Source organism: Heterodontus francisci, chromosome 6, assembly GCF_036365525.1.
Source record: "Heterodontus francisci isolate sHetFra1 chromosome 6, sHetFra1.hap1, whole genome shotgun sequence".
Classification (NCBI taxonomy): domain Eukaryota; kingdom Metazoa; phylum Chordata; class Chondrichthyes; order Heterodontiformes; family Heterodontidae; genus Heterodontus; species Heterodontus francisci.
Window position 1 is genome coordinate 58,490,726 of NC_090376.1, and position 27,393 is coordinate 58,518,118.

General features: G+C 44.3%; 1 protein-coding gene across 3 annotated transcripts in view; it reads right to left on the bottom strand.

The window, feature by feature from the left end:
• Positions 1–27,393, bottom strand: part of LOC137370971 (glutamate receptor 4) — a 271,296-nt gene that overhangs the window by 177,881 nt on the left and 66,022 nt on the right. For all 3 annotated transcript variants that reach the window (XM_068032865.1, XM_068032864.1, XM_068032863.1), the window contains exon 4: positions 8,380–8,564. In XM_068032865.1, coding sequence (XP_067888966.1) covers positions 8,380–8,564 — 185 coding nt within the window. The remainder of the gene's footprint in view (positions 1–8,379; positions 8,565–27,393) is intronic.

Consider the following 27,393-nt stretch of genomic DNA (forward strand, 5'->3'; position numbering starts at 1 on the left):
TCTCTTGTATTATCTCCTGGTTCCCACATCCCTGCCAAGTTAGTTTAAACCCACCCCAATAGCACCAGCAAATTGCCCCGCAAGGAAATTTGTCCCAGCTCATTTCAGGTGCAACCCGGCTGGCCTGGACAGGTCCCACATTCTCCAGAACTGGTCCCAGTGCCCCAGGAATCTAAAACCTTCTCTCCTGCACCATCTTTCCAGCTACACATTCATCTGAACTATCCTCCAATTCTATACTCCTTGCGTGCGATACTGGGAGTAATCTGGAGATTACTACTTTTGAGGTCCTGCTTGCTAATTTCTTACCTAACTCACTAATCTCTTTCTGCAGGACCACAATCCTCTTCCGTCCTATGTCATTGGTACCAATTTGGACCATGACAACTGGCTGTTCACCCTCCCCCGACAGGGTGCTCTGCAGCTGTTCAGTGATATCCTTGACCCTGGCACTAGGGAGACAACACACCATCCTGGATTCACTTCTGCAGCCACAGAAATGCCTGTCTATATTTCCCTATCGAATCTCCTATACCTATTGCTCTTCCAATCTTCCTTATACCCTCCCTGTACAGCTGAGCCACCCATGGTGCCAAGGCCTTGGCTCTGGCTGCACTCCCCAGATAAACCATCACTTTCCTCAGCATTCAGAACTGCATACTGATTGGAGAGTGAGATGCACTCAGGGATGTCCTCCACTACCTGCCTGTTTCTTCTTGGACTATCTGGTGGTCACCCAATACCTCTCTCCCTGCATACTCTTAAGTTGTGGGGTTACCACATCTGTAAACATGCTATCCAAAAAACTCTCAACCTCATGGATGCAACGCAGTGACACCAGCTGCTGCTCAAATGCCGAAACCCAGAGCTCAACTGACGACATTTCCTACGAGAGGTGTCCTGGATTTCCCACATAGCACAGAATCTGCACTCCAGACATTGGAGCAGCCCTGCCATTCCTCTATTAGATAATAAGCCTTGGTACTACAACTAAACCCTGCTACTAATAAACCCTGCTACTACTTTTATTGATAACACTACCAATAATAGTAAACTTTACTAATAGTAATAATAACCATACTCCTGCTAATGAGAAACTTAGCCAATACTAATCTGCCTGACCATTAGTAGTAGACCCTAACAATACTAAAATTTTACCAATAGTATTAATAACCTCACCAATAGTAATAAACCTTACCAATAGTAAGAGTAATAACTAGGAAATACTCCAAGCCAATCTAGTAAGTTTTACTACTATTTGTAAATAAAATCTTACAATTACTAATATTACCCAAGATTTGGAAGAGAAAAATACTAATCAACCATTGAAATACCTGTTTTCCTGTGATGTCACATATTGATTTTTCTCAGAATGTGGTTGGTCCACTCCCTCACTCCTTCCCACCACTCTGTTAAACCCCCCGTTGGTCTCTCTCTCGCTCCTTCCTGCCACTCTTATAGCCCATTCCCAAGAAACTTTGGGGAGAATTTTAACCTCAGAAAACAGATGGGTTGAGATTGGTTGGGAGGTTTTAACAGAATCGGGACAGTAGGTGGGTGACCAACGTCCTCCAAGGAGGTAGGTTGACACTTTATATTATTTAAGTATTATAAGGATATGAGCCTCATTGATATTTGTCATCTGAAATTTAACTATGGACAGCCAGGTTTCCTGTGCCCCAGGAAATCTGACAACTAAACCCAGGTGAGGACTGCTGGATCCAAGAGGTGAGTGCCTCTTAACTTACCAGTTAGATCCAATATGCCTGCCTGGGCAACCCCCACGATTGGGCACTTCTCCCCCTCCCTTCCGAACATCGCCTGACATTCCCTCCAAGGCCTCCAACATTCCCCTACCTCTAAGGCCCCTAACCGCCCTTCAGACCTTGCTCAACAGGAATACGGATCACAAACTCAGGCATGGAGGTCAGCTGATCCAATTCACACAGTTCTGCAATCCATGCTCATGTTAAATGAGGCTTCACTTACTCTAGTGTCATTTTTATATTGCAGAACCACTTCAAAGGAAGCCTTTCCAGAATGTATGATGATCACAAATGTTCTGAATCGGCCCAGTTTATGTCGCACATGGATTTCAGAGTACCAGCAGAAATGCTGCTCCCAGAATTAGCGCTTGCAGTGCCAGTGTTGTAATATAAATGCAACATATAGATCTTCAACCTCCTACACAAAAGTCTAATAGGCTCAAATGTTTAAACCTAACACTAATGGCTATCATCGCCCCATACAGTCGGAGCTGATAGCTATCATTACCTAATACTGTAGGAGGTCATTCCTAATCATCAGCACTCATTTAATGCTTTCAATCTCATTAACATAACTAGGATCACTCGTTTTCGGATACGATTTATTGTTGTACAACATAGCTATAAGTGCATCAACCAGCATCAATGTTAGCAGCATTAACACTAAAACAGGTAGAGTAACGGGTAAAATAGGATTACTTGTTTTTAAATAAAATGTAGAGTAAATAAAAGTAAAAGTTTGCGAATTGGTAAAAAATAATGAAATGAATTGGGTGATGTAATCATGGTGCATCTTGTAGTGTTTAATGTCTCATGTTTGCGTATGCTCACACAGCTATTGCAGTTTGCAAGCGAGACCGACAATTTGAAAGTTTTATTTCTTGCACAGTGGTGATATATATGGATTAGATTTCTAACAAAAGCTGAGTTAATAAACTATCACAAAAGAAAGTCAATCGGAAATATCTGAATGGCGATCAATGGGCTATAATTATAGTTAGATATGGAGTGAATAATTGACATTGTCAAGGCAAACAATGGTTGTCTTGTTAGGCATGTGGATGAGAAATATTGGGCCGGATTTTATTCCAGTGATGGGCGGCCTGGCGGTGGGCCGGAAGGTAGGGGAGATCCTGCCTCTGCCCTCCATTGGACCACTGTTGGAATCTCACGACAGGCATATAATTAAGGGACAAGCTCCCATCTCGGCCAATCAGAGGGCCGGCAGCTCTGCAGTACTGGCAGGGGCACCGAAGCGGTGGCCACTGCTGGTACTGCAGGAGACCCACAGTACTGAAGATGGAGGAGACCCTGGGACACAGGTAAGTGGGGTTGGGGTCACCGGGGCCAGTGAGGAAGGCCCCAGAGATGGGGTGAAGGCAGTGGCTGGTGAGGGTGGGGGATGTCTTGCTGGGAGGAGGGTATGGCCATCACTGCTGGGAGGGCCCTCTGGAGGCCATGGATTGCCCATAAAAGAGGGACCCCTCTCCCGCCATCAAGTCCGCTAGGAGGCCACTAGGTCTCACATGGCAGCATCTCCATGCGGCAGCAGGCCCTCCACCTTCCATAAAATTGTAAATGAGGCAGGAAGAGGCCATTAATTGGCCACTTAAGGGCATCAATTGGCCTGGGGCAGGAAGGCTGTCCTTGTTTATCCTCGTCCCAGACTACATCAGGCACACCACCCCTTGCCATTTTGTCTGCACACCGCCTCGGTTTCCGACTTTAGTGGCAGGATAAAAGCCTACTTATGTCTCGAGTATTATGCCACCTCATCCTGTTTGATCTTTTTGTAGGCTTTGGCGCAGTCGACCACACCATTGTTCTTCAATACCTCTACTCCATTGTCAATGGGTGTGTCCTCACTTGGTTTCAAAGTTGCCTATCCAGCAATGGATTGTCTTCTTACCATCTACACTGTTAGATCTAGATTCCCCCAAGGATCGATCCTTAGCTCCTTCCTCTTGCTCATTTTCACATTGCATCTTCAGGATATCATCCACAGACTAAGGGCCATTTCCACAACTAAGCTGATGAAACCCAACTCTACCTTTCCACCACCTCTTGATTCCCCTCCTCCCCACTTCCTGTGCTCTCAGATTGTATGTCTAACATCCAGTCTTGTATGAGCTGCAGTTTCCTCGAACTAAATATTGGTAAGAAAGAGCCCATTGTCTTCAGCCCCTGCCACAAATTCCATACCCGTACCATTCACTCTATCTCCCTCTCTCGTCATTGTGCCGGGCTGAAATTTGACTATTCCCAGCCTCAATGTTCTTTTCAAACCCAAGATGAGCTTGCAACCCAGAGCCTCTCCATCACAAACACTGCCTACTTCCATAAACATTGCCTGCTTCTGTCCCTACATCAGCTCAGCTACTGTTGAAACTCTCAGCTATGTTCTTGTCAACTTCAGACTCAATGATTCCAATGCTCTCCTGGCCGGCCTTCCATCCTTCTCTCTGCAAATTTCAGCTCTACCTAGACTAGCAGCAGCAGATGTGCTCCCAGTGCAGGGTCATGGGCTGTGTTACAACCAGGTGAGAGGGGTGTCTAGGGGTCCCTCTCAGCCTTCACCTGGTCTTACCGTAACAGGGTTTAATTTTAAACACTGTGTTTTTAGCTCCTCCTTGGTGAATCCTTGTTCACTGCATTCCAATTATAAGGCAAAGAAACCAGCACAAACAAGCTCTCTTAGATTTAAAGAAGAAAAGCTGAAATTCATTAAACTTAAATTCTAATCCGGTTAAAGCCTATGAATACACGACTCGCCCACGCTAGCATGCATACGTGATACACACATGCAAATAGAGACAGAAAAGAGAAGAAAAATAAAGTTGAAAAGTTTGAGGCAATATCTGAAAAGCTTTTGTTACGGTTCTTCGAGCTCATTGTAGAGTCCTTAATTATAGGTAGATCGTGCTTTTCGTGGGGCCTTCTTCTTAAACCTGTAGGAGACTTTTCTCTCTTGGGGTTCATGTGGATTCAGAGGCTTGTGAGAAAGAGATGGGAGCAGGTAGAGATCTTCTCAGTTCAGGAGCAAACAGTCTTTGAGTTCAAACTATTTGTACAATTCAGAAAACCCAGATTGCCAAGTAGGTCAGTCATGTGACTAACTGGTCTGACCACATCTTGGACTGTATCACCTTAGCAGTCTCTGGAATGCTCCTCTTAGACACAATAGCTGGTGATCAAGGTCCATTGTGGGTTGAATGTGTTAGGGAATGGTCCTTCACTCCTTCCAATCACCATCTGTTAATATGCAAATGTCTTTTCCAGCCATGGCTGATCTGTTTAACAAGTCCTTTCTTCACTCAAGTAACAGTTTAAAATCAATGTTCATGACAAAATTAATGTACCTCATTCTTGGTAGGTAGGGGCTTAGCATGATAGCTGAGAATGGAGGAGTGCAAGCAGTTCATGTGTGCCACAACTGCTTAGGGCTATGAGCACATGAGCCCCTCCATAGAGAAAGTTGCTTATCTCATGGGGAATCATATGCAGCAGCACATGAAGTACATGTACGACGTCACAGGCTGCACATCACAATGTGTAGCCTGAATCATCCAGTGATGCTGGAGGTGCAGAGATGTTTGGAAGGGTTGCCAGTTGCTCCCCAACTGGTGCTCCACTTCAGCCATCCAGAGCACCCAGCAAGGGCTGAGGATGTCACCAAGTAGGATAAGGATGGCACCCCTTCATCATCCTCAGTCTCCTTGGCCACTCTGATAGTGAGAGCATCTGTGCAGCAGGGTCAAATGATGGAGGCTGACCCAGCAATGATTCAGATGCAGCAGCCTCTAGAGATGCCCCCGTGATGAGGACGACTGCCACAAGCATCACAACTGCAAGTCGAGACAAGTGACCATGTTGCCCCCACATCCTCCGAGGCTACAGGTGGAGCACTGCATTGAAGTTGCCGTGAGCAGAGGCCACAATGTTGTACGGAACACTGTTTGTGCCACTGGGGTGTCTGCTTGCTGTAACTGTGCACAATTTTCCTTTCTGAGCAGTACGTAAATAATCACATTTGAAGGCACATATGTAAGACTCCTTTTATTGAAGGCGGGACAAGAGACATGAGGTTATGTAGGAGATTGAGGGTTCCTCAATGGTGATGGCAAAGCCTCTGGGCAGCTGTGCTTCCTTCACTGGTGGTAAGAGTTTAGATGTTCCAGGCTGTGTCTTCAATGGATGCGTTAGCACAGACACCTCAGAATGAATACCATACCATACCATGCCATTCATCCTGCATCAGAGGGCCTCAGTTGAATGCTCCTGAATCAAATGCTCCCTGCAACTCATGGCATCCCGACGATATATTTGCATCCTGTGCTGTGCCCGCCCACTTTTCTGTGCAGATGGAGTACCTTGGTGTTCTGCATCTTCACCATCAAATTCCTCTTCCTCTCCCACCTCCTGCTCTCCCTCTTTCTCTGATGAGCTTTGTCCTTCCGGGGTCTCGGCACCTCAAGTTCCACGCATCTCTGGAAGGCCATGTTATGCAGAGTGCAGCAAACCATCACAATGAGTCAGACCCTTGCAGAAGTGTACTGAAGGGTGCCACCCAACTGGAGCAGGCACTGGAAACGGATCTTCAAAAGTCGATGACCTGCTCAATGGTTGCCCAAGCCCTCGATATTGTGATCCGTGGTGGGGGGGGACCTGAAGGTGCCTCCAGATGAGGCCCACCATGGACTGCGACGCTGGTAGGGCCCGGCGCGATCATTGGCACGGCGGTCAGCACTGCCATGCCTTCAGATCCCCATCCGGGGAAACGCGCACTACACTGGTGGGGATGGGGGAGGAGGTGAGTTTGTCAGTGCGGGAGTGGGGGTGCCGGGGGAAAACGGGGTCAAATAAATGTAATGGGTGTAGGGGCTGGTGGGAACCATACAATTTGTGCAGTTTGTTTGGGGGGGGGTGGATGGTCAGAGGTAAAAGGTAAGTGTTTTGGGGGGAGAAAGGGCAAATAGTTATTGTAATTATTATTGTGGGGGGGTGGGAAAGGGTCATAAGAAATTTATTTATTTAATTTTGGGGAATCTTTCGTTAAAAATTTAAATATACCAGCAGGGATGGCTGCCCTTTAAAAATGGCATCAGAGCGTGCACACAGGCAGCTGACACAATGGATAGTCCTCCCTCTCCATGTGATGGGGGTGGGTGGGCAGTGGGCCGCCCCGGCTTTCTAAATGAGCCGCTGCGCTTAAGATTGCAGTAGCTCTTTGGCGTGCGTTCAATTTTTTGAACTCGCCGCTGATCTTAAAATCCAGCCCATTGTGGCTGCAGATCAACTGAACATTGAAGCCTTTCCTGTTGATGAATCTCATTCGCCAGTTACTGGATGTCTTGATGGCCACATGGGTGCAATCGATGATACCCTGCAGCTGGGGAGTCCAACCATGATGGCAAAACCCAATGCCCTCTGTGCCTGCGAGGCCGAGTCCCCCTCTGTGCCTTTCACCTTTTTATGGGGCCAAGGTAATTCCCTGGGGCAGTCATGACTGGCTCCCCACTGTGTACCTGCTTCTCTTCACCTGGTCTGCCCCGGACAGTGTATGCAGCCCACGCGTCCCCACGAAAATCTCAACACATCCCATTAGCAAGCTCTTAATTATCTCCTCAACCACCTTAATTGGCCTTAATCAGGGATCGGGCAGACTTGTGATACCGCCATCCTCCCGTGCTGGCAAACATGGCTAACACTGGGAATGGCATCAGGAAACCGGCGCACTGGCTAGCAGAGGTAATTTTGGGCTGCATCTGCCTCTCTTGCCTCCCCCAGCAGGGCCTGAAAATTCAGCCCAAGTTCTGTCATTGGCTCAAAGTCCGTAATCAGTCGGTAAATTCCATTGCTAAAGGAAACTCCTTTATTAAATTGTTACAGAGAGCTCTCTTTGTCATTTCACCTATCTGCAGCATTGCAGTATAAGATAGGTCTGTGCATAATAACCAAAGGCCTGAATGTTTTGACACGTCAGGTCCCAGTCTAATATGTCTGTAAATAAAATGTATTCACTGTTGTAGTCAGGCTGTCAGCAACACCATTGGCTTTATTTGTACCAATTTTTAGAGATCTCACTGATTGATGCATGGCAGCAACTTGTCAAATTGGGTTAAAATTCAATACTTGCACATTAATAGGAAGCAGAGTGCTTTCAAAACAATGCATAGATTGTCTGGTGAAAAGAAGCTGCTTAAACATTGGTTAAAATACGACAGACACTTTAAATTTAATGAGGTGGCAATTGATATTCACAGATGGACCTACAGCAGATAGAAAGATAACGTCACAACTCGATTCTTTCTGCTTCTGTAGATACCTAGTGACCTTTTCATTTTTCAAAATATGAACATCCTTTCTTCTGTACAATTCCACAGTATTCTCAGAGTAAATTGATCAATTCTAATCTTATTTTAGCTTTGATTTTGATGTTGAAGTCCTGCTGCAATCTCAAAGATACGCATTACCAAGAAGGACTTGCTGTACAGAAGGTGTGATTAGTTTTCCAACGTTACATTTTTCTGCAATAAGCATTCCTACAGCATTTAATAATGTGATTTAGATGAGGAAAGCATTATGAATATTCATTTGAAATCAATAGCATTACCTGTTCCATAATGTTGTGCAGCCTCTCTACTTCGCAATCGACCACAAATCTCTTTTCCTGTTTTCGTTCCAGGTCTTCTAAAAGACGTCGGTAGCTAGCATCATTGAAATTCTCAATACAGATAGCGCTGACTTGCCAGCCATTCTGGCCTGCTTTCTCCATAATTGACTGCAGTATAGAATAACCTGCAATAGGTCATAAAACAAACTTAATTTCAGGAAAATGGTGGTGTTAGTTGATGGCTAATTGCAGAGTTTCGTGGTAGTTAACTATATAACTCTGATCTATTATTCTTTTAATGAATGAGATAGTGCTGCCCAAGAAGATCTATAAGGTGATCGAAATAAGGAAAAGGTTTGATTTGGTGTGCACCTGTTAGGGAAAATGTATTAAATTGTTAAAACCAATATATCGTATGTTCCTTTCAGCTTCTCCAATGCCACAAGGAAGAACATTGGACAGGACAATCTGAGACTGAGATATCTCCACAGGCAAAGTGTTTATCGTTGTTTATCAGGAAATATGTATGGTGGATTGGGGGGTGTGGGTGGGGGGCGCGATTGCAGGGGTGGGTGCTGACCCTGCCAATTTCCCCTCTGTTAAAGAAGAATACATGATGGCCACACAATTCTCCAGCTGTGAGCTTGACCGGGAAGTAATGAAGCTTACTTAATAAGGATTGGCATGTTTCAATTCTTTATATTCTTTCAACAATTTCTGTGCACAACAGTATGATTGTGACGGCAAGAGCTTTGACTCATACTATGTTTTACCCATCTCTTTGTATGAAACTGTCACTGTTACAAAATGAAGCACAGCAAGTCATGTATTTTCATGTTTCTAGACACAGATAAAATGGTAAAAACATGTAAAACCAGAATCAATTTATAATATGAAAAAGTTAAATCCGTCTTGAAGTATGACTAAGAGCAACTCAGTTTTTTCAAAGATACGATGAGATAAAGATGTGTTTTAGATCAGTGTAAAAACTATACTGAGAGATACAGGGTCAGTGAAGGAAGGTCACAAACTACAAATGCCAACTAGATTACCTCAGCAGGATGACAACAATAACTAAAAACAGTATCTGGCTAGTTGATTTATATATCTATTTAACATCTTGACACATTTTTATGCAATTACTTCCAAATACTATATTTACGCCACATTTGCATAAGTACAATGCTGAAGAAAATAATCTAGTTTTCAGAAGTGATAGCATAAAGCATATTATAGATGGCTCTGCGTCAGCCTCAGGCAAGTCAAACCTTTGACATATTATTGCACGGTAGACTGCATTGATTCTCAGAAACAGCACATTGCAGCAGCATCAAACTGCATTGGGGACTGAAGATGCTGAAAGCCAGTCTTTTAGTAAGAATTTATTTATCACTGATCCAGCAGGACTTTGAGTACTTAGGATTTGAGGTTTATGAACCTTACTTTTACACACAAACACACCTATACACACAAATACACAGATGCACACATATTTTACTTCCAAAGGAAATGAAAAATATCCAAATTTATGTAGGTTTATTAAAATAGTGAATCAAGGAATTTTATATGAATCTGTTAACATGCTCTTGCCTAATAGTACACAGTGCAATTTTAACCCTTTTTGCCTTTCTATCGATCAGATCACTAATGAAATGGTGATTTGTTATTCTTCAGAATGATCAAAAATACAATGATTTATAGTTAACCCCCTTTCTCCATCAAATCTCTGCCTGATGTTCCTAAGGGTACTTTTCCATAAATGTCAGCCACCCTCCAAGTAACTATTGTTCATGTAATAGCATAGACAGTGAGCTGGTTTGTAAACAGGGAGGAGTCACCAAACCAAGCATCATTCTATCCTCACCTGACCCCCCACATATGCGCATTGTTACGGACAGGTGGTAAGAGGTGTGGGCGGTTCCCACTATTCACCTCCTAAGTGACTGCAATTGTGCTTTGTTTAAAATGATGAGTTAGCCCCTGAGTGTTTTACTTGCCAAATAAACAGACAGTGACAGGTTTTCTTGTAGGTTGAAAACATAATATGAATTATTTATTGAACAATATTCATTCCCCGTAATGTTTGCAACAGCACACACGCATGCATTCATTCTCACATGCACTCTCAAGAGAAGATGGATAGAGGGCAAAAGGTAAGAGTCAAAAGGTGTGGTAGGCGTTCGTGGTTTAGGATAAACCTGCTGAATCTTCTAAGTAGGGCAGTCTCTTTTAAAGATGCAGGCCTCGTATTTGTAGTCTTGAACTTGTTGCGATGTTGTAGATTTCTGGTGGTTAATATTACAGACTGAGGGTGGCAGTCACTTTCAGTTCTCTGCTGCACCAAGTTGAAGTGTAGAGTTAGCAGCAGGGCTTCTTCTTGCTTAGGCAGGATCTTTCCACAGCTCCTGGCTCAACTGCCTTCTGTGATGTGTCTGTGATCTCCCCCTCTCTATCTAGAAGGTTACCTTTTAGGGCCAAAATCCATCATATTAGCATTTCTAGTATCTGACTCATGAACCAGGATTTTATCTGGGCAACTGGAGTCTCAACCACCAGCAAAAGCATGGACAAGAACCCTGCGTCGCCCTTCTGTGGGAGGCCCACCGAATCAAGTGTCAATTAAGCACTTAACTGAACAGTGGCAGGCCTTCCACAGGATCAAGGACCCCCGTAATAAAAATCCCACCCTCTGAGAGCTGCTGGCCAATCAGAGGCCAGCACTTCTTTAACTGAGGAGTGCCACTGCGAAGGTGGTAGCTTCTGCTGGCAGACCCACGCTACAGGTAGGTCAGGGCAGGAGAGGTCTCACCAGGTGAGGGTCCCAGGGGAGGGGGATGTAGGGGAGTCATCAGCAAGGGCAGGGGGTGGCTCTCAGCGGGCCCTCTTCTTCCCGATGCCGGGTCACTCATTCAGGCACTAAGTGCCTTTTAATGAGGGACCTCCCACCACACCCCCACCCCTGGAGCCAGCAAGCAAGCCGCACGGCTTTTCTTGCTGTGCTCCCTGTGCAACAACAGGCCTGCCTGTTGCTGGGCTAATTGCAGTGGCAGTAGGATGAGGCTCGTAATTGGGCATTAATTGCCCACTTAAGGCCTCAATTGGTGTCGGGGTGGGAAGGCCGTTCACAAGCCTTCCCGCCCCGGACTTAATTTTGGTGGAGGCGGGAAAAAGGCGGGGTCCCCCCGCAACCATCCCACCTGATTACATGGTCACCCTGCCTCCAAACCCGCTGCAGGGAGAACATAAAATCCGCCCCCCAGTGTGACCACACAATGGACCAGGATGTGGAATCCATGGCCATCCATTAATGTCTGGATGAGTATCATTCTGTTATGATGGGCTGGATTTTTAGAGCCTGCTGTCACAGCAGGCATCGAGCTCAAAAAATGGCAGTCTACACATGGGGACCACATGCCGAAGAGCTGCTGAGATCTCCTGCGCAGTGGCTCATTTAAGTAGCTGGGGTGGGCTGTCCAACGCCAGCAATGACGTCAGCTGCCTGTGCGCAGGCGCTGGCTCCATTTTTAAACGGCAGGCAGCCCTGCTGGCATATTTAAAGTTTTAAAGATACGCACCCCAAAAATTCATCAAATAAATTTCTAATGCCCCTTTCCCACCCTCCAGTAACAATTACATTAACTATTTGCCCTTCCCCCCCCCCCCCCAAAACACTTACCTTTTATATCTGACCTTCCCTGCAGACTGCACAAAGTTCAACCCTTCCCACCGTCCCATTCACCCATTACGTTTATTTGCCCCCATTCCCTGCACCCGCTTGCACTGAAAATCTTAACTTCTCCCTCCACCCCCACCCCCCCCCTCACCAGTGTCATGCCGGCTTTCCCCAGACAGGGAATTGAAGGCACGGGGGTGCCGGCCGCCACACTGAGGATTGCGGCGGGCCGGGAAGATTAAAAGTAAGTTTATTTAAATTTATTCGTCCCGTTCATTTAAATATGATAATTCAGTTCCCATCATTCAGCAGCAGGAGGGATGCCATGGAGCCTCACTGCCCCTGGGAGGATCGGGCCAGACCCCTCTGGTGTCAGCCTTTGTGGCGTGCCTCTGCCGGAACAATCTTCTGGCCTCCGCCCCCGCCACAGAGCCCAACGTCGTGGGCTTGGTAAAATGCAGCCTGATGTGTCGACTTCACACCTTCTTTGCCTCAGAAGAAACCCATTCAATTCAGGAATGTCTCTTGATTGTTTCAAGATTGGTATAGTCGACACCTCTTAGTCTGGAATGTATCCTTTTGTCCTTTCGAGATGGTGAGGCAATTTTTGAATACGCAGGCCTGGTCACCTGACTTTCAGTGACCATTTTGCAGCACACTGTCCACTTTTTAAAGGAAAAGTCAATTTCAAAGATTCCACATTGAATAAAGTTTGTTTCTTAAAAGTAGGTTATATGATATGTTTTTACTGGACGTGACAACATGTTTTAGCAGAAATAATTAGGATGCCATCAGCAGTGGGAGCCTTGGCTGATATTTAGTCTGGGTGCTTAGGTAAATTGTAATGCTCCAGCGAAGATTAACTAAATGTGCACAGATTGGAGGTAAAACATAAGATCTTCTAGGCCTGGATGACACTGTTCCATATCTGACCGTGCATTTACTGACTGAGTCGAAGGAAGCCTGGTGAGGTGCCTTAAAAGTTAATTTGTATAAATTCAAAGGAAAATGTACGCAGTATTGTTCCTTTTTTTGCAAAATGAACAAATGGTCAAACAAATGGTTGAGACATTTTTCCTAGTTCCCAAATGACTCTTGTTGTCACATTGATGTATTACTGATACACCAGATCTTAAAGCCTGCCGATCTTTAATTTGGATGTTGGATCCCTTCATAATGTGATGTGTTTCACACTTTCCATGCTCTGCCGCAAGTTTTCTCTTCAAACTTCCAGTAGCCTTTTCTACAGTTATGTGACACATAACTAATCATTTCAGTCTCTTCACACCTCTTTCTATTTTTGAACTTGAACACACATTAGTAAATCAGATTGCATCAGCTGACAATGTTCTCATAGGTACTTCATAGACTTATATTTTATAGCTAATGATTGACCATGCAGAGCAGGATGTATATGTTTGGAGAACACTGCTTCACAACAATTGTAACTCTCCCTCACTTCTATGAACCTGCCACATTATGTATTGTATAAATGTAAACTTGAAGGAGTGGAGAGGAAACAGAGTAGTAATCCCTTCCAAAAAAAAAAATTGGGGTCAAAATTTCGCAGTTCTTCCAAAAAAAAACTCGCACTCTAAGTTCACCGGGAATTCATTGTACTGACCACAAACCTATCAGGAACCTACATCCACCAGGTGCTGGTCTGAAATTGAGTTTCTAAAATTACCTTGTGAGCTGGGGCCTTAACCCATTCTTACAAGCCACTGAAGTAAGGGGAGGGTGGAGAGTTCCTAAGACAGGCCAACTGCTGGTGTAGGTACACCTGGTCTTAAATACGATCATAGCAAATCGGAGCAGGAGTAGGCCATTATGGCTCTCGGGCCTGCTCCGCCATTCAATAAGATTATGGCTGATCTGATTGTGGCCTTAACCCCACTGCCTGCCCCCCATAATCCTTGACTCCCTTGTAAATCAAAAATCTGTCTAACTCAGCCTTGAATATACTATATGACACAGCCTCCACTGCTCTCTGGGGAAGAGGATTCCAAAGATTAACAACCCTCAGAGAAGAAATTCCTCCTCATTATCTTAAAAGGGAGACCCCTTATTTTGAAACTGTGCTCCCTAATTAGAGATTCCCCATGAGGGAAAACATCCTCTCAGCATCTACCCTCAGAATCTTATCTGTTTCAATAAGATCACCTCTAATTCTTCTAAACTCTAATGAGTATAGGCCCAACTTGCTCAATCTTTCCTCATAAGACAAGCCCTTCATCCCAGAAATCAGCCTGATGAACCTTCTCTGGACTGCCTCCAATGCAAGTCTCCTTAAGTAACTAGACCAAAACTGTACGCAGTACTTTAGGTGCGGTCTCTACAATACCCTGTGCAATTGTAGCAAGACTTCCCTACTTTTATATTCCATCTACCTTACAAAAAATGCCAACATTCAATTTACCTTCCTAATTACTTGTGTATCTGCATGCTAACTTTTTTTGATTCATGTACAAGGACACCCAGATCTCTCTGTACTACAGCATTCTATAGTCTCTCTCCATGTAAATAATATTCTGCTTTTCTATTCTTCCTGCCAAAGTGGACAACCTCACATTTTCTCACATTATACTCCCTCTGCCAAATTTTTGCCCATTCACTTAACCTACCTATATCTCTTTGTAGACTCTTTGGGCTGGATTTTAAGAGCCCACTGCCAATCTCAGCACTGAGGTAAAAAAAGGCAGCCTGCCTGTGTGGGCTGCATGCCATCTTCTGAACGGTAGCTCATTTAAATAGCCGGGGCGGCCCGCCCCCACCCAATCTGGTGGAGGAGGCAGGCTGTCCATCCCTGGCAATGGCATCAGCTGCCTGTGCACAGACGCTGGCGCCCATTTTAAAGGGCAGCCAGCCCGGCCGACACTTTTAAATTTTTAAAGAAGTATTTTCCCAAAATTTATCTAATAAATTTTAAACACCCCTTTCCCACCTCCCCAATAACAATTACATTAATTATATGTCCTTCCCCCCATACCCCCCCCAAAACACTTGCCTTTAAAATGTGGCGTTCCTCCCCCAGATTGCACAGAGTTTAGAGTTCATCCCTTACCACCATCCCCTACACCCATTACATTTCTTTTACCCTGTCTCACCCACCCCCACAGAAAATATTAATTCCTCCCCCCTCCCCATCAGGGTCAAGCCGCCTTTCCTCGGATAGGGATTTGAAGGCGTGGGAGTGCCAGCTACTGTGACGAAGATCACAGCGGGCCCTCAAGATTGCAGGTAAGTCCATGTAAATGTATTCATTCTATTAATTTAAATATTTAAATTCAGGTCCAGTCGCCCAGTGGCTGGGGGGGGGGGGGGGGGTGGGGTGGAGGTAGGGGGCGCGCCGCCAGGAGGACCAGGCCCGGCCCTCCCGCTGTCGGGGTCCGTGCCAGGCCTCTTCCGGACCCACCTTCAGGCTGCCCCCCTGCCACAGAGCCCAACATCGAGGGCTTGGTAAAATCCAGCCCTTTGTGTCTTCATCACAACTTACTTTCCTACCTATCTTTATATCGCCAGCACATTTGGCTGCAATACACTCAGTCCCTTCATCCAAGTCATCGATATAGATTGTAAATAGTTGAGGTCCGGCACTGAGCCCTGTGGCGCTCCACTAGTTACAGTTTGCCAATCTGAAAATGCCCCATTTATCCCGACTCTCTGTTTGCTGCTAGTTAACCAATCCTCTAACCATGCTAATATATTACCCCCAATACCATGAACTCTTATCTTGTGTGGTAACCTTTTAAGTGGCACCTTATCGAATACCTTTTGGAAATGGTAGAAGTGAGGCTGACCAGGAGCACAATTCTTTTTTTAAACTTTTTATGCAGCTCTGTCATGCCACTGCTACATACATTTCATACATACATTTCCTGGATCTGGATCTGGTATCCTCCAGATGCTATGGTCAGTGTTTCCAGCCTCTTTGGCTGAAAGGTCTGCTCATCGCAGTCCATCCCTTTGACCCCACCGACTTTGGCAGAGTGAGTGGCAGAATTGAAATAACTGCCGCAATCACACCCCTAAGGAATTTCCAAGGCACTATGTTTTGTTTTTCCATTATCGTGTGCTGATATATAATAAAGTTACATTTGTTGTGTACACTTCCCTGTCTTTTTAAAAGATTTTGCATATAACACACAATTGTACAAAACTAGTGAGTTGATATACAGCTATTTCAATTGCACCATGTGTATTATCTCCTTTGTTTCATTTCACCAAGGCATCTTTTCTGCCAAGAGTGTAGGTGGACAGCCTGTTCCCAAATCATCACTTATACCCTCAGTAGCCAAACAGGAGGAGACACGGGGGACTACCTTGTCTCGACTATCACCCTCAGATTTTCCTTCCCTGTAGTTTCCATTTGCAACTTCCCTACCCAACACAGGTCACATCAGATCAGATCAGGCACTGAGCAGAGGGCGAAACTGAACCTATTCCTGTCCTTCACTTTGCAGCACTGGGCTGAACTTTCTGTGCCCGCCACCAAGGTTGGCGGTGGGCGACTAAAACAGCGGTCTGCCCGCGCCGGCCCATGTCGCAGAGCCACCACAATCTTCCGTGCGGTGGCTCATTTGAATGGGCAGGGTGGGCCGCCAACCCCCCCACCCCCCGAGCATGTGGAGGGGGCGGGCTGTCCGTTCCCATCAATGACGTCAGCTGCCTACACGCAGGCGCTGATGCCATTTTTAAAGGGCTATCAGCCCTACCAGCCGATTTAAATATTTAAAGATAAAGTGAATTTAAAAAAATTAGATACATTTATTTTGCCCCTCTCCCACTCCCCAATAACCATAAAATTATAAATTTTCCCTTATCTCCCAAAACACTTACCTTTACAATCTGACCTTCCCCCCCTCAAAATTCATGAACTTTAACCTCCCTTCACACCATCCCCGACACCAATGATGTTACTTTGACTCTGTTCCCGCCTCCCCCCCACCCCGCTCCAAGAAACTTACTTCCTGCCCCCTCCCACCAGTGTGGCGCCTCATTTACTTGGACGGAGATCCGAAGGTGCAGGAGTGCCGACAACCGGGCTGAAGATCGGAGCGGGAACTCAGGCAGCGACATAAGTATGATTAATTCATTAATTTTAATTTATTTAAATATGCAAATGGGGGTCCCGTCGCTGAGCAGCAGGGGAGGAGGCCCACCATGATGCCTCGCCGCTGCCGACAATATTGGGCCAGATCCTCCCGGCGTCAAAGTGCATGGCAGCCCTCTCCCGGAGGTATCTTCAGGCCCCCCCCGCACCCCCCGCCACCCGCCATGGACCCCGCACCTGGGGGAGAGCTAAATCCCGCCCACTGAGTGATTAGTTACTGACTCACAACAAAATATCAAAAAAGAATCAGTGTGTCAGATGGCGTCTAGAATCAAACAGTCCTCACTCCTGAACTTAGTGGAAGATAATATTAGGGACAGTTCATCAAACACTGAGAAGTAATTAACAAGAAAAAATAAATTAACATATTGTGCCTTATTTAGAGTAATTGACTGAAAAGAGTTTATGTATTAAGTTTTATTCCACTGTTAAAAGCCAGAACAGTATAGGCATATTACACTATTTCCCCTTATACTTGAAATCTAAACTGTAATTATTGCTCTAAATTTGGGCTTTCCTTCTACAATGTGCTGCCCCTGTTTACACTGAAGATTACAGGGAGATTGCGCTGATCATTAGTGAGTTTTAGTATAACTGCACACAAACTGCACCAGTGCTGATGAAAAGCTGATGAACTTTAGTCACTGCATGTTTACATGGATTCCTGACTGAATTAGAATGACAAAGTTTACACTGCCATGACCTTGGTTTCAAAGCTCTATCAAACTCAAGAGTGATTAGATGCTTTTAAAACAAAATTTCCAAAGCAATACTAGTGATTTGCTGATGTGTACATTAGCCAGAGTATTGCTTTATTGCCACTTTCAAACATATGATTCCAAGTACAAATGAATTAACTGAAGCCATCTAAGAGACAGATGAAAATAAACCTGTCATTAGCCTTTGGCCTAAACAGTCTAGCTAAATAAATACTGCACTGTGTAGGGATTACTGAAGTGAGAGCTGGTGCTTTGGATTGAAGTCATTTTTTCCCTAGGAGTACAGACCTAGTGACAATAATCATACATCTTAGCCACTGAGTAGCTGCTTTGTTCCAATTTCAGTAAAGGTTTAAATATTGGACAAGTCCCTCCTGTATTAGAATTATTAAACTATCATCTTATTAACATGTCTCTCATGCCTCATTTTGAAATGCCTATAGCTAATATAAATTTTTGGCTTATTTGTTGAAGTGCAAATCACTGAAAGAATTCTTATCTATTTCTGGGTGGAATGACCTTCACAAAAATAAGACAATGGTATGAAACCTTAATAGATATTGAGAGTAGACAGGATTCCAGAATGTGTTAGGATGGCTGGCAGGTTTACCCCTGTGGACTTCGAGTACCAGCAACAATAACATGACAATTGTGCACATGCAGTTGTGTTTTTGACCTTATGATTCTGGCCGTAGGGGCACCCCATGGTCGAGAAAAGCTCCATGCAGTCTAGCTTTGTGAAAACTTGTATAATAATGTTTGGAAGTTCGTCTTATGACAGGAAGAAAATGGCACCCCCAGCAGCAAACGTTTAGCAGGATGGGTGGGGCAACCATTTTCTATTTGCAGCCAGAGATGCATTGGTTCCAGGAACAGTGAAAAATAATGTCACTTGATGATGTTCAGTCACTTCAGAGGCATGTATGTAGCCTCTATCCTTAGACACCTTTTCCTCTGACTGTATGGTAATATAAATCTGCTATTAAACCTCTTTCTAGCCAGATCATTACCATCTAATCCAAGTTCAACAAATTCTGAGATAAAATTGGCTCTGGTCTCGATTACCTAGAAATTATTTTTGGTAATATCAGCAGATGATATGACCATCAGCTGCTTTTGACAGTGACAATAACTAATTCAAAATAAACAGATTTCCTCTCTGTTATGATAGCTGGCAAAATAATGTCAAATCTTCCAATATTACCAATAATTTTTAGGCTCCTACTACATGTGTTGCTGTTGACATCTATTTTACCTCTCCTGCTGAGCTGCATCATTTAAATACAACTGACCTATGCCAAGCGTCATTCTGTGCTGTGTCTGTCAAATTTGTATCAGGTAGATTGCAGAGGAACATAGGAAAGTACGGAACCAGAAAAGGCCCAACAGGCTTGTTCCTTCTGCAGACCATGTAGCATGTGATCTCTTGCACTCTAATTTGCAACAAATTGAATTCCTTTTCCATGAATGTAAAAAATCATTTCTGAAATTGAGCTCCACTATAACAAGACACTTGCATGTGTCCATACCGGAGACTGTAGTAATAATCAGACTTCTGATGGACAAGAGACTAACCTGAGGTTAGATTCAACTCCATAGGAAGATTGGGAAGCTGCAAATACTTTGTCTACCCAGATATACCAGGCAATGGAAAATGACACCATCTTTCACGGTGAAAATATTTCTGTACCCTTGGACCTTCTCAATAAATTCCTCCCCTGGTACCAGAAAGCACGTAGGGAATTCTGGTTTATGTGAAGATTCATCTGTGCTGATGTTCGCTGCATTGCTCCCAGTCAGAAAGATTTGAGGACATTCAACGCATTCTTAGCGACTCCTTGAGTGTAGTTGGAGGGTACAATCATGCATGGTTCTTGAATGCCAACCTTTGCAAGACACAAGTGTGTGCCTTTCATCTGAAACACTATCAGACTAAGTAAAAACTCCAGACAACATGCAATATAGTCGTTGAGAACTAGGAGTATTTGGTGTACCTTAGGGTCACATTAGACCAAATGCTGACATTCAAAGAGCACATCAAGAAGCTGAAGAAGAAACGAAACTTCTGGAACTCCAGAAACTGGCCAACACAAAAAAGGAAGCTGACCCCAAAACAATCCAAGCAATCAGTGTCCTCCTGTGTTATTCAATTGCCAACTACTGTGCCCCAGTATCGTCATGCTCGAGCCATGCACACAACTTTGATATTGAACTCAATCAATCCTGTAAGGCTATCATAAGGATTTTCAAACCAACTGCCACTATACTACCTTGAGGGGATCAGTGAGGCAGAATGTGATCAGCAAAGAGAGAAAAGCAAATGCATGATCCTAGACAGCTGAGAAAAAACATTCCTCCCTCCCAAATGCGAACATGGAGAGTCTAAGCAAACACTTCAACATTGCCCTATTCAGTAATGTCCATCGACATCCTGTACTCCCAATGAACTATGCAAGGTAAATGGCAATGCCAGATACCAATTTTCTTCAGTTTATTGTTGGGCCCTCTCGGGCATGAACTCCTTGAAGTCATTGATCATGAGCATCTCACGAGTACTTGAATGAACCACAGCAGCAGACTGTCCTGTGTTGCAGTCAAGATCACCACAACCCTGATTTTATTTTTCTCCTTTTGGCTCCTTCCAGCTGCCATAGGGGATTTCAGTCAATCTGCATTGCATGATCGTATTAACCAACTTGTTTGTTACATATTCAGCACCTTTCTCAGGTGCATACAGAAACAAATCAAACACTAATAGTGTCTTTACATTTCACTGCGTACAATATTGACTAAAGAAGCATTTACTTTGTCAAAATATCCACAAGTTGCAGCAAGAAAAATGTCTCCAGAGGCTCCATATAGCTTTATCCGAGAGCGATTGGGAACCAAAAATATATATAGTGTTGGAGAAACCCATGGATTGTGATGGTCAGGTCCGAAACATTGCAGTCTGGAATTGTGACTGTCACATGTGGATCTGGAGTCGGTTCAATAGATGAATGGGTAGAATTTCCACAGACGGGGAGGGGCGGGTGGTGGGGGTTCTCTCAATCTCCCATCATGACTTTGGTTGATGGTCAGCAGAAACAGCCATTTGTACCAGTTCTCTAGGGTTTCTGCCAATCTTCCACTTCAGTTACAGTAGAACTCTTATGGAAATTCTACCTCAAAGTATTTAAATATATATGATGGCTACATCACAGTGCTACTTCCTTTTGTTTCAGCAGAAAATTAATGGAAATTGATAGAGATCAGGAACGGGAACCCTGCTCGAATATTCTTACCGCTAGCCTCTTGATGGTAAGGCCAATGATGACATTGCCACTGTTGCTTCCACTGAGCATAAACAATGGATTGAACCTGGGATCTTTCTGGTCTAAGTGCTACACCACACTACTCATAGCCATTGAGGGAGGGCTTTATAATCTTTATAATCTATAATTCTCAATTTCTTTTCTCAGGGCTACTGTAGTAGAAACATTTAACAAATAGGGACCAAAACTAAACCAGGCAAATGTCAAAGAACAGGAGAGACAGCAGAGGAAGTTGGATGCTGGAAAACACTAGCAAGAATACTGCAGCAGAACATGGGAGAGATGAATGGAGGCTCATCAGAGGCAAGTGAAGAGATGAAAACCATTCTTTCACTTGCTACTGATTAAAAAAATAAAAGCACTAGCAGAGTAGGTCAGACAAGAACAACCAGTGAAGCAGATCAAACAACAAACTCAACACCAACAGAAGGGATCAGAAACCACCAAGAGACCCAACTTTGAAAACAAAAGAATTATGAGGCAGATGACTAAAAATAAAGAGCATCACAGATGATTAAAAATAGGAATCAGCACAGAGGAGCAGAGTTTGAATGGCGAAGGGTTCAAAACACAGAATTGGCCCACTGGGTCTGCTGCTCTGAGAATTATCTGACAAAGGTTAAATTCATCCTGCCAATAATTTTACTGAAAACATCAGCATGAACACAGAATAGGAATCCTTTCTCATTAAAATTATTCACAGAAAACATTGCACCTCCTCTCCCCAGTCTATGCTCAGTACTCTCACAGATGCCCAGTGCCATAGTGTGATAGGACAGGAATTTGTTCTCCCATATGCTATAGGCAGCAGCATTGGGGCTTGGTACTTCTCTACAGAATGTGAGTTAGATAACCTGGAGGTGTTGTCCTGCAACCATGAGTTTTAATAATTAGAATCGTAAATCGACTGCCAGACATTTATCATAGAATTATCCAACCATAAAAACTTACAGCATAGAAAGAGGCCATTTGGCCCATCATGCTTGGGTCAGCTCTTTGAAAGAGCTTTCAGGCTAAGTACAACATCCCTGCTTTTTGTCCATTACCAGCTTCCACCAGCTTTTCAAGCAGTGTTACAGATCCCAATAACTCTGAGTGAAAACATTTCTCATCTTCCCTCTGGATCGTTTCACAATGATTTTAAATCAATAACCATTTTAAATCTGTTTTAAGTCAGATTATTATCTCACTCGCCAGAGGAAAAAGACTTTATCCACTTTATCAAAACCCCTGATCATTTTGAAAAACTCTATTGGGCCACCTCTTAACTACCTCTGTTCCAAGGAGAACAGTCCTAACTTTTACAACCTCTCCTCATAACTGAAGCCCCTCATCCCTGGTAACATCCTCGAAAACCTCTTTTGTACCCTTTAAAAGTCCTTTACATCTTTCCTGAAGAGTGGTGCCCAGAAACAGCCACAATACTCCAGTTGAAGCCTAATCTGTGATTTGTAAAGTTCTAACATGATCACTTTGTTTTTATATTCTATGCCTCCATTTTTAAACCCAATGAATCCACATTATCAACTTGCCCTGCCTTTAAGGATTTGTAAACATCAAGGTCTTTCTGCTCATCTGAACTTTTCAAAATCGTGTCATTTATCGTATATTGTTTTTCCATATTAGTCCTCCCAAAGTGCATCATTTTACAGTCCTCTGCATTGTACTCCATCTCTCATGCTTCTGCCCAGTTCACCATCCTGTCTATGTCTTCCTGAAGTCCATAACTTCCTCATCACTATCTACCAAGTTTTGCATCATCTGCAAACTTAATGGCTGAAGATCTGTGGCCCCATGATAGCAGGCTTGGAGGTGGATGCTCGGAAAATAGCAGGGAGCCACATTGGGATGGCTTCCAATCGCCGGGGAACTTTCCCATGGGTAGGCTGGGATTAGGATCGGCTGCCCTCTCCACAGAGGCTGGCTACCAATAAATATTGTTAAGGCCCCAACTGTGGTGATTTTACAGCCTCGCTGGCATTTTGCCATCAGCAGAGTGACTCTCTGCAGCATGTGGAGGATGGAAACTCAGTGGAGGTGACCTCCCTGCAGCAGGCTGTGGGGCCATCAGAGCTGGAGTTTTCATGCCCCATTGATGGGGCCGCAGGCTGGAAAGGCCACACCCACAGCCCAAACATTTCATCTGGAGAGGTTTCCCCTCTGCTCTGAGGTGCCTAATGGCTTCAGCACTCAATTTTTTATTTGTATCCATACCTCTGATGGCACCTCCATGTTGAGGCATCTGCGCAATCCCAACCTGCCTACAGCAGTGCTCACCTTTCCCAGTTCGGCTGCCGAGGCTCCAGAGCTGCCAAGCCTCTGATAAGGCCGACAGCTTCAGGAGCTTGTCCGCTGTCCTTAATAGGACGGCAGGCTGCCTCCAGGATGATTGTGCCACAAAAGCACTGCCTGCAGGCTTGGGACCCCAATTTAGTCCTGATATCAGGGTCCTGAAGCCCCTGGGAAAATCCAGCCCTATAATGCTGCTCCCTACACCTAAGTCAAGGTTACTAACAAAAATTAAAAAACGTAATGGACCCAAAACTGACCCTTGAGAAACAGCACGACAAATCACCTCCCAGTCTGAAAAACCTCCATTCACCACCACCCTTTGCTTCATGTCACTGAGACTATTCCATATTCATACTGCCACTTCCTCCTTAACTCCACGGGCTTCCATCTTCTTAACTATCCTCTTGAGTGGCACTTTGTTGAATACCTTCTGAAAGCCCACACATAAGAAAAATAAAGAGGGTGTAAAATAATAATGTCAAAGTGAAGGCATGTGATTCCTGAATCACTGTGCTACATTTTTTAACCATCCACTGTGAAGTTTATTATATTCTGATTAACACTGTTCAACAGCAGGAAGTACAGCCCCATTTAAACTGCAAGCGAAGGGTGAGCCTGGGCCCAGTGTGGCGAGCATCAAGCTTGCCCAAATTCACTGACCTGAGGCCTGGGCCATTGTAACTCTTGGACCTCAATTAAATAAGTTAGACCTGATGCCCACTCGAACCAGCACCAGATCTTAATGGCCCTAGCCCACAAGGAAATATTTAGAAAATAAATTTTACTTATGTTTTCCCCTCCTCTGGACCTGCTTCTTCTTCATGTCCAGTGCTCCTGGTGCGGGTGGTATCAGGCACCAAAAGTGGCTATCCTCGCGTTAATATACAGTCAGAGCATGCTAAATTTCATTTCTGCTGTCAGGGCCTCGCTGGCTGGCCCGAATACTTCTGTAAAAATACTATGCAGCGCAAAGCCAGCAAGGATCAGGTGAAAAGGTTACTGCAAAGATTTTACCCTGTTGCACATCCTGTTCTTGTCGGGTTTATGGGGCGGGGTGGGGGAGCACAAAATCAGGTTTCATGGCTCTTTATTGTATGTGCTTCACAAGTTGTATGTTTTCCCCTACCATTCACAAGTCATACAAAGTGAAGGGTTATTACACATTTAGTGGAGCACTGAATTTCTCTCCCTATCACCACTGCCAGTGGAACTAAGTACATACCAAATCAGACAGATGCTAAGAGATATAAGCAGAAAATGCTGGATATGCACATCTAAGTGAAGGGTCACACCTAAACATTAACCTTTTTCTTTTAGATGCTGACTGACCTGATGGCGTTTCTATCACTTCCTGTTTTTTCATCAGGCTTCTAGTATTGGTGTCCTTCTATTTATCTCAACTATAAGAGATGCTTCCCCAGAAAGTCTAGTTCTTTCATTACATGAGAAAATCAAGGCAAGCAGATCTTGTGCTGAATGAATGAAGCATTAACAAAATTAGTTCACATGTAAATAATCTGACAGCGAACAAAAAAGAGCCTAACAAAAGAGCCTGGTGAAAGAAGTAAACTAGACACTGTCATAGCAACAAGTGAGGGTAAAGCTGGAATTTTGTACATGAAGAGATCTTTCAACTATCATTAGCAGAAACTGCTTAATTGACTTTGAGTTTTTTTTTATAGTTAGCATAACAGCAAGGTTGTTGAAATAGTTCCCCAAATTTTCCCCTCTTTCCTCCTCAAGGCTGTTTGGGTGAGAAACCTGGCCCTTAGATAGACTGAACAACTGTAGCTCAATCATGGCTGTCCTGGCTGAGATTGGCTAATTCAGCACAGCCCCGGAATCAAACTTTCCTGGTCTGTAGGTCTCAGCACCATAGCTTATGATGCATTTACCTACAAAGCTACTGGGGGCCCATTAAGTGTTAGACTCGAAGTCCTACAGGTAGACATGCCCAAACCCTGCCCAAAATCTCAGGAGAAGAATGGAGCCAGTCATCTCAACTTATCAGTAGCACCTGACCCTTCATCATTGCTGTAAAGTGGAGTGACCAATAACTGCTTAGTGAGGAGTCATTGGGCCAAAGATATACATTAAATGCAGCAACCTTCAGCTCAGAAAAGAGCCATTCTGCCCCAAGACAGAAGTTAATTGATCCCCTCTGATGTAGGGGGAGGGGTAGACAGAAGATCCTTCATGGCCACCTCACCATCCCCCTCCCCTCCCCTCCACACCCCCCCCCCACCCTATTTGAAGATGGTAGGACATTGGAAAGGTGGCAGAATCCCAGCAAAACCATATTCGACTTCATTTTTCAGCCCTCAGTCTGATGATCTGCTGTGATTCCAGTTTCACCCAGACTGGAATTTTGGATCTTTACTGTTCCCTATATTGAGAACAACCAACTTGTACAGAAGCTGACAGCTAATAAATCAATCATTCTTAGATGGAGAAAATTTCCACTAAATGAGGGATAAATGTTAGTAACAGATATACAAAAATGACAGAAATCTACTAAATTACTCAAATACAGGAAGGGATTAAGTTAAAGTTGATCTGTCAGCCATTCAATTCAGTCTTGTGTTGCCACTGGGGGTCTCACAGAGGACCAGCATGGTGTAATGAGTGGAGACTAACATTGCAGTTTGAGCTGTGTTGTGGTAAAAAGGCCTTCAGCAGTGTGATGGTAGTTGGACTGCTAATGGTTGTCAGCTGACAGTTCACAGCATTTGCTGTCACAACACAACAGTATTGCACTGAAACTGAAATAAATTGTGCATCATTTCTGAAATTAACATCTTCTCTCAGTAGATGTATTAAAAGGAAGTTCGTTAACATTATCGGCCTGAGGAAATCAGCACAGTTTGCAAAGAATCTTCCTTCAATGAGACCATAACAGCATTAATAAACTCTTAATAAAAAGTACATTTTTCACCATTTTATCTGCTATGTGCCTTTCAGCTTACAACATTTTGGAGAATAGCGGTCATTTTTCACTCTATTTTAATTAATGACATTTGTTGCTCAGCACTTTTGCTAGCCTTAACACCAAGAGGAAAGTAATGACTATCACAATAATACCAACTCTATCTAGTTGCCCAATGCAAATATAACACCCTTGTTCAAAAAAGGATACGAGGACATTTCTAGTAACTATAGGCCGGCCAGTTTAACATCAGTGATGGGTAAGGTTTTAGAAACAATAATCAGGCAAAAATCAACAGGCATTTGGAGAGGTTTGAATTAATTAAGGATAGCCAGCATGGATTTGTAAAAGGCAGATCGTGTTTGACCAATTGAATTTTTTGATGAAGTAGCAGAGAAGGTTGATGAAGGGAATGCAATGGATGTTGTCTATATGGATTTTAAGAAAGCATTTGATAAAGTACCACATAAAAGGCGAGTTCACAAAATTGAGGCTCATGGAATAAAAGGGTTAGTGTCAGATTGGGTTAAAAAAATGGCTTAAGGACAGAAAACAGCAAGTCGTGGTAAGTGGTTGTTTTTTCAGTCTGGAGGATGGTAGACAGTGGTGTTCCCCAAGGGTCAGCGCTCTGAGGCAATATAGACATAATGGCACAGTTCTAAAGAGTGTGCAGAAACAGAGAGACCTGGGCTGGAATTTTATGCTCCACAAAGAGTGGGAAGGTGGCGGGGGGGTGGGGGGCACGTAAAATGGAATGGGAGGTTTGGGGGGCCCTTCCCGACCTGCTCCCGCCTCCATCCCCACTTTACGTAGGGCGACGGTGGCAAAAAACGGCCCACCCGCTCCAGGCCACTTAAGGGCCTCCAACCGCCAGCAGAGGGATTTTACCCATGCCAAGTGGGCAGGCCAGACCCGAGAAAAGCCGCCTGCTCTCGGTGGAGCTGCTGGGACAAAGAGCTGCTGGCTCGCTGATTGGC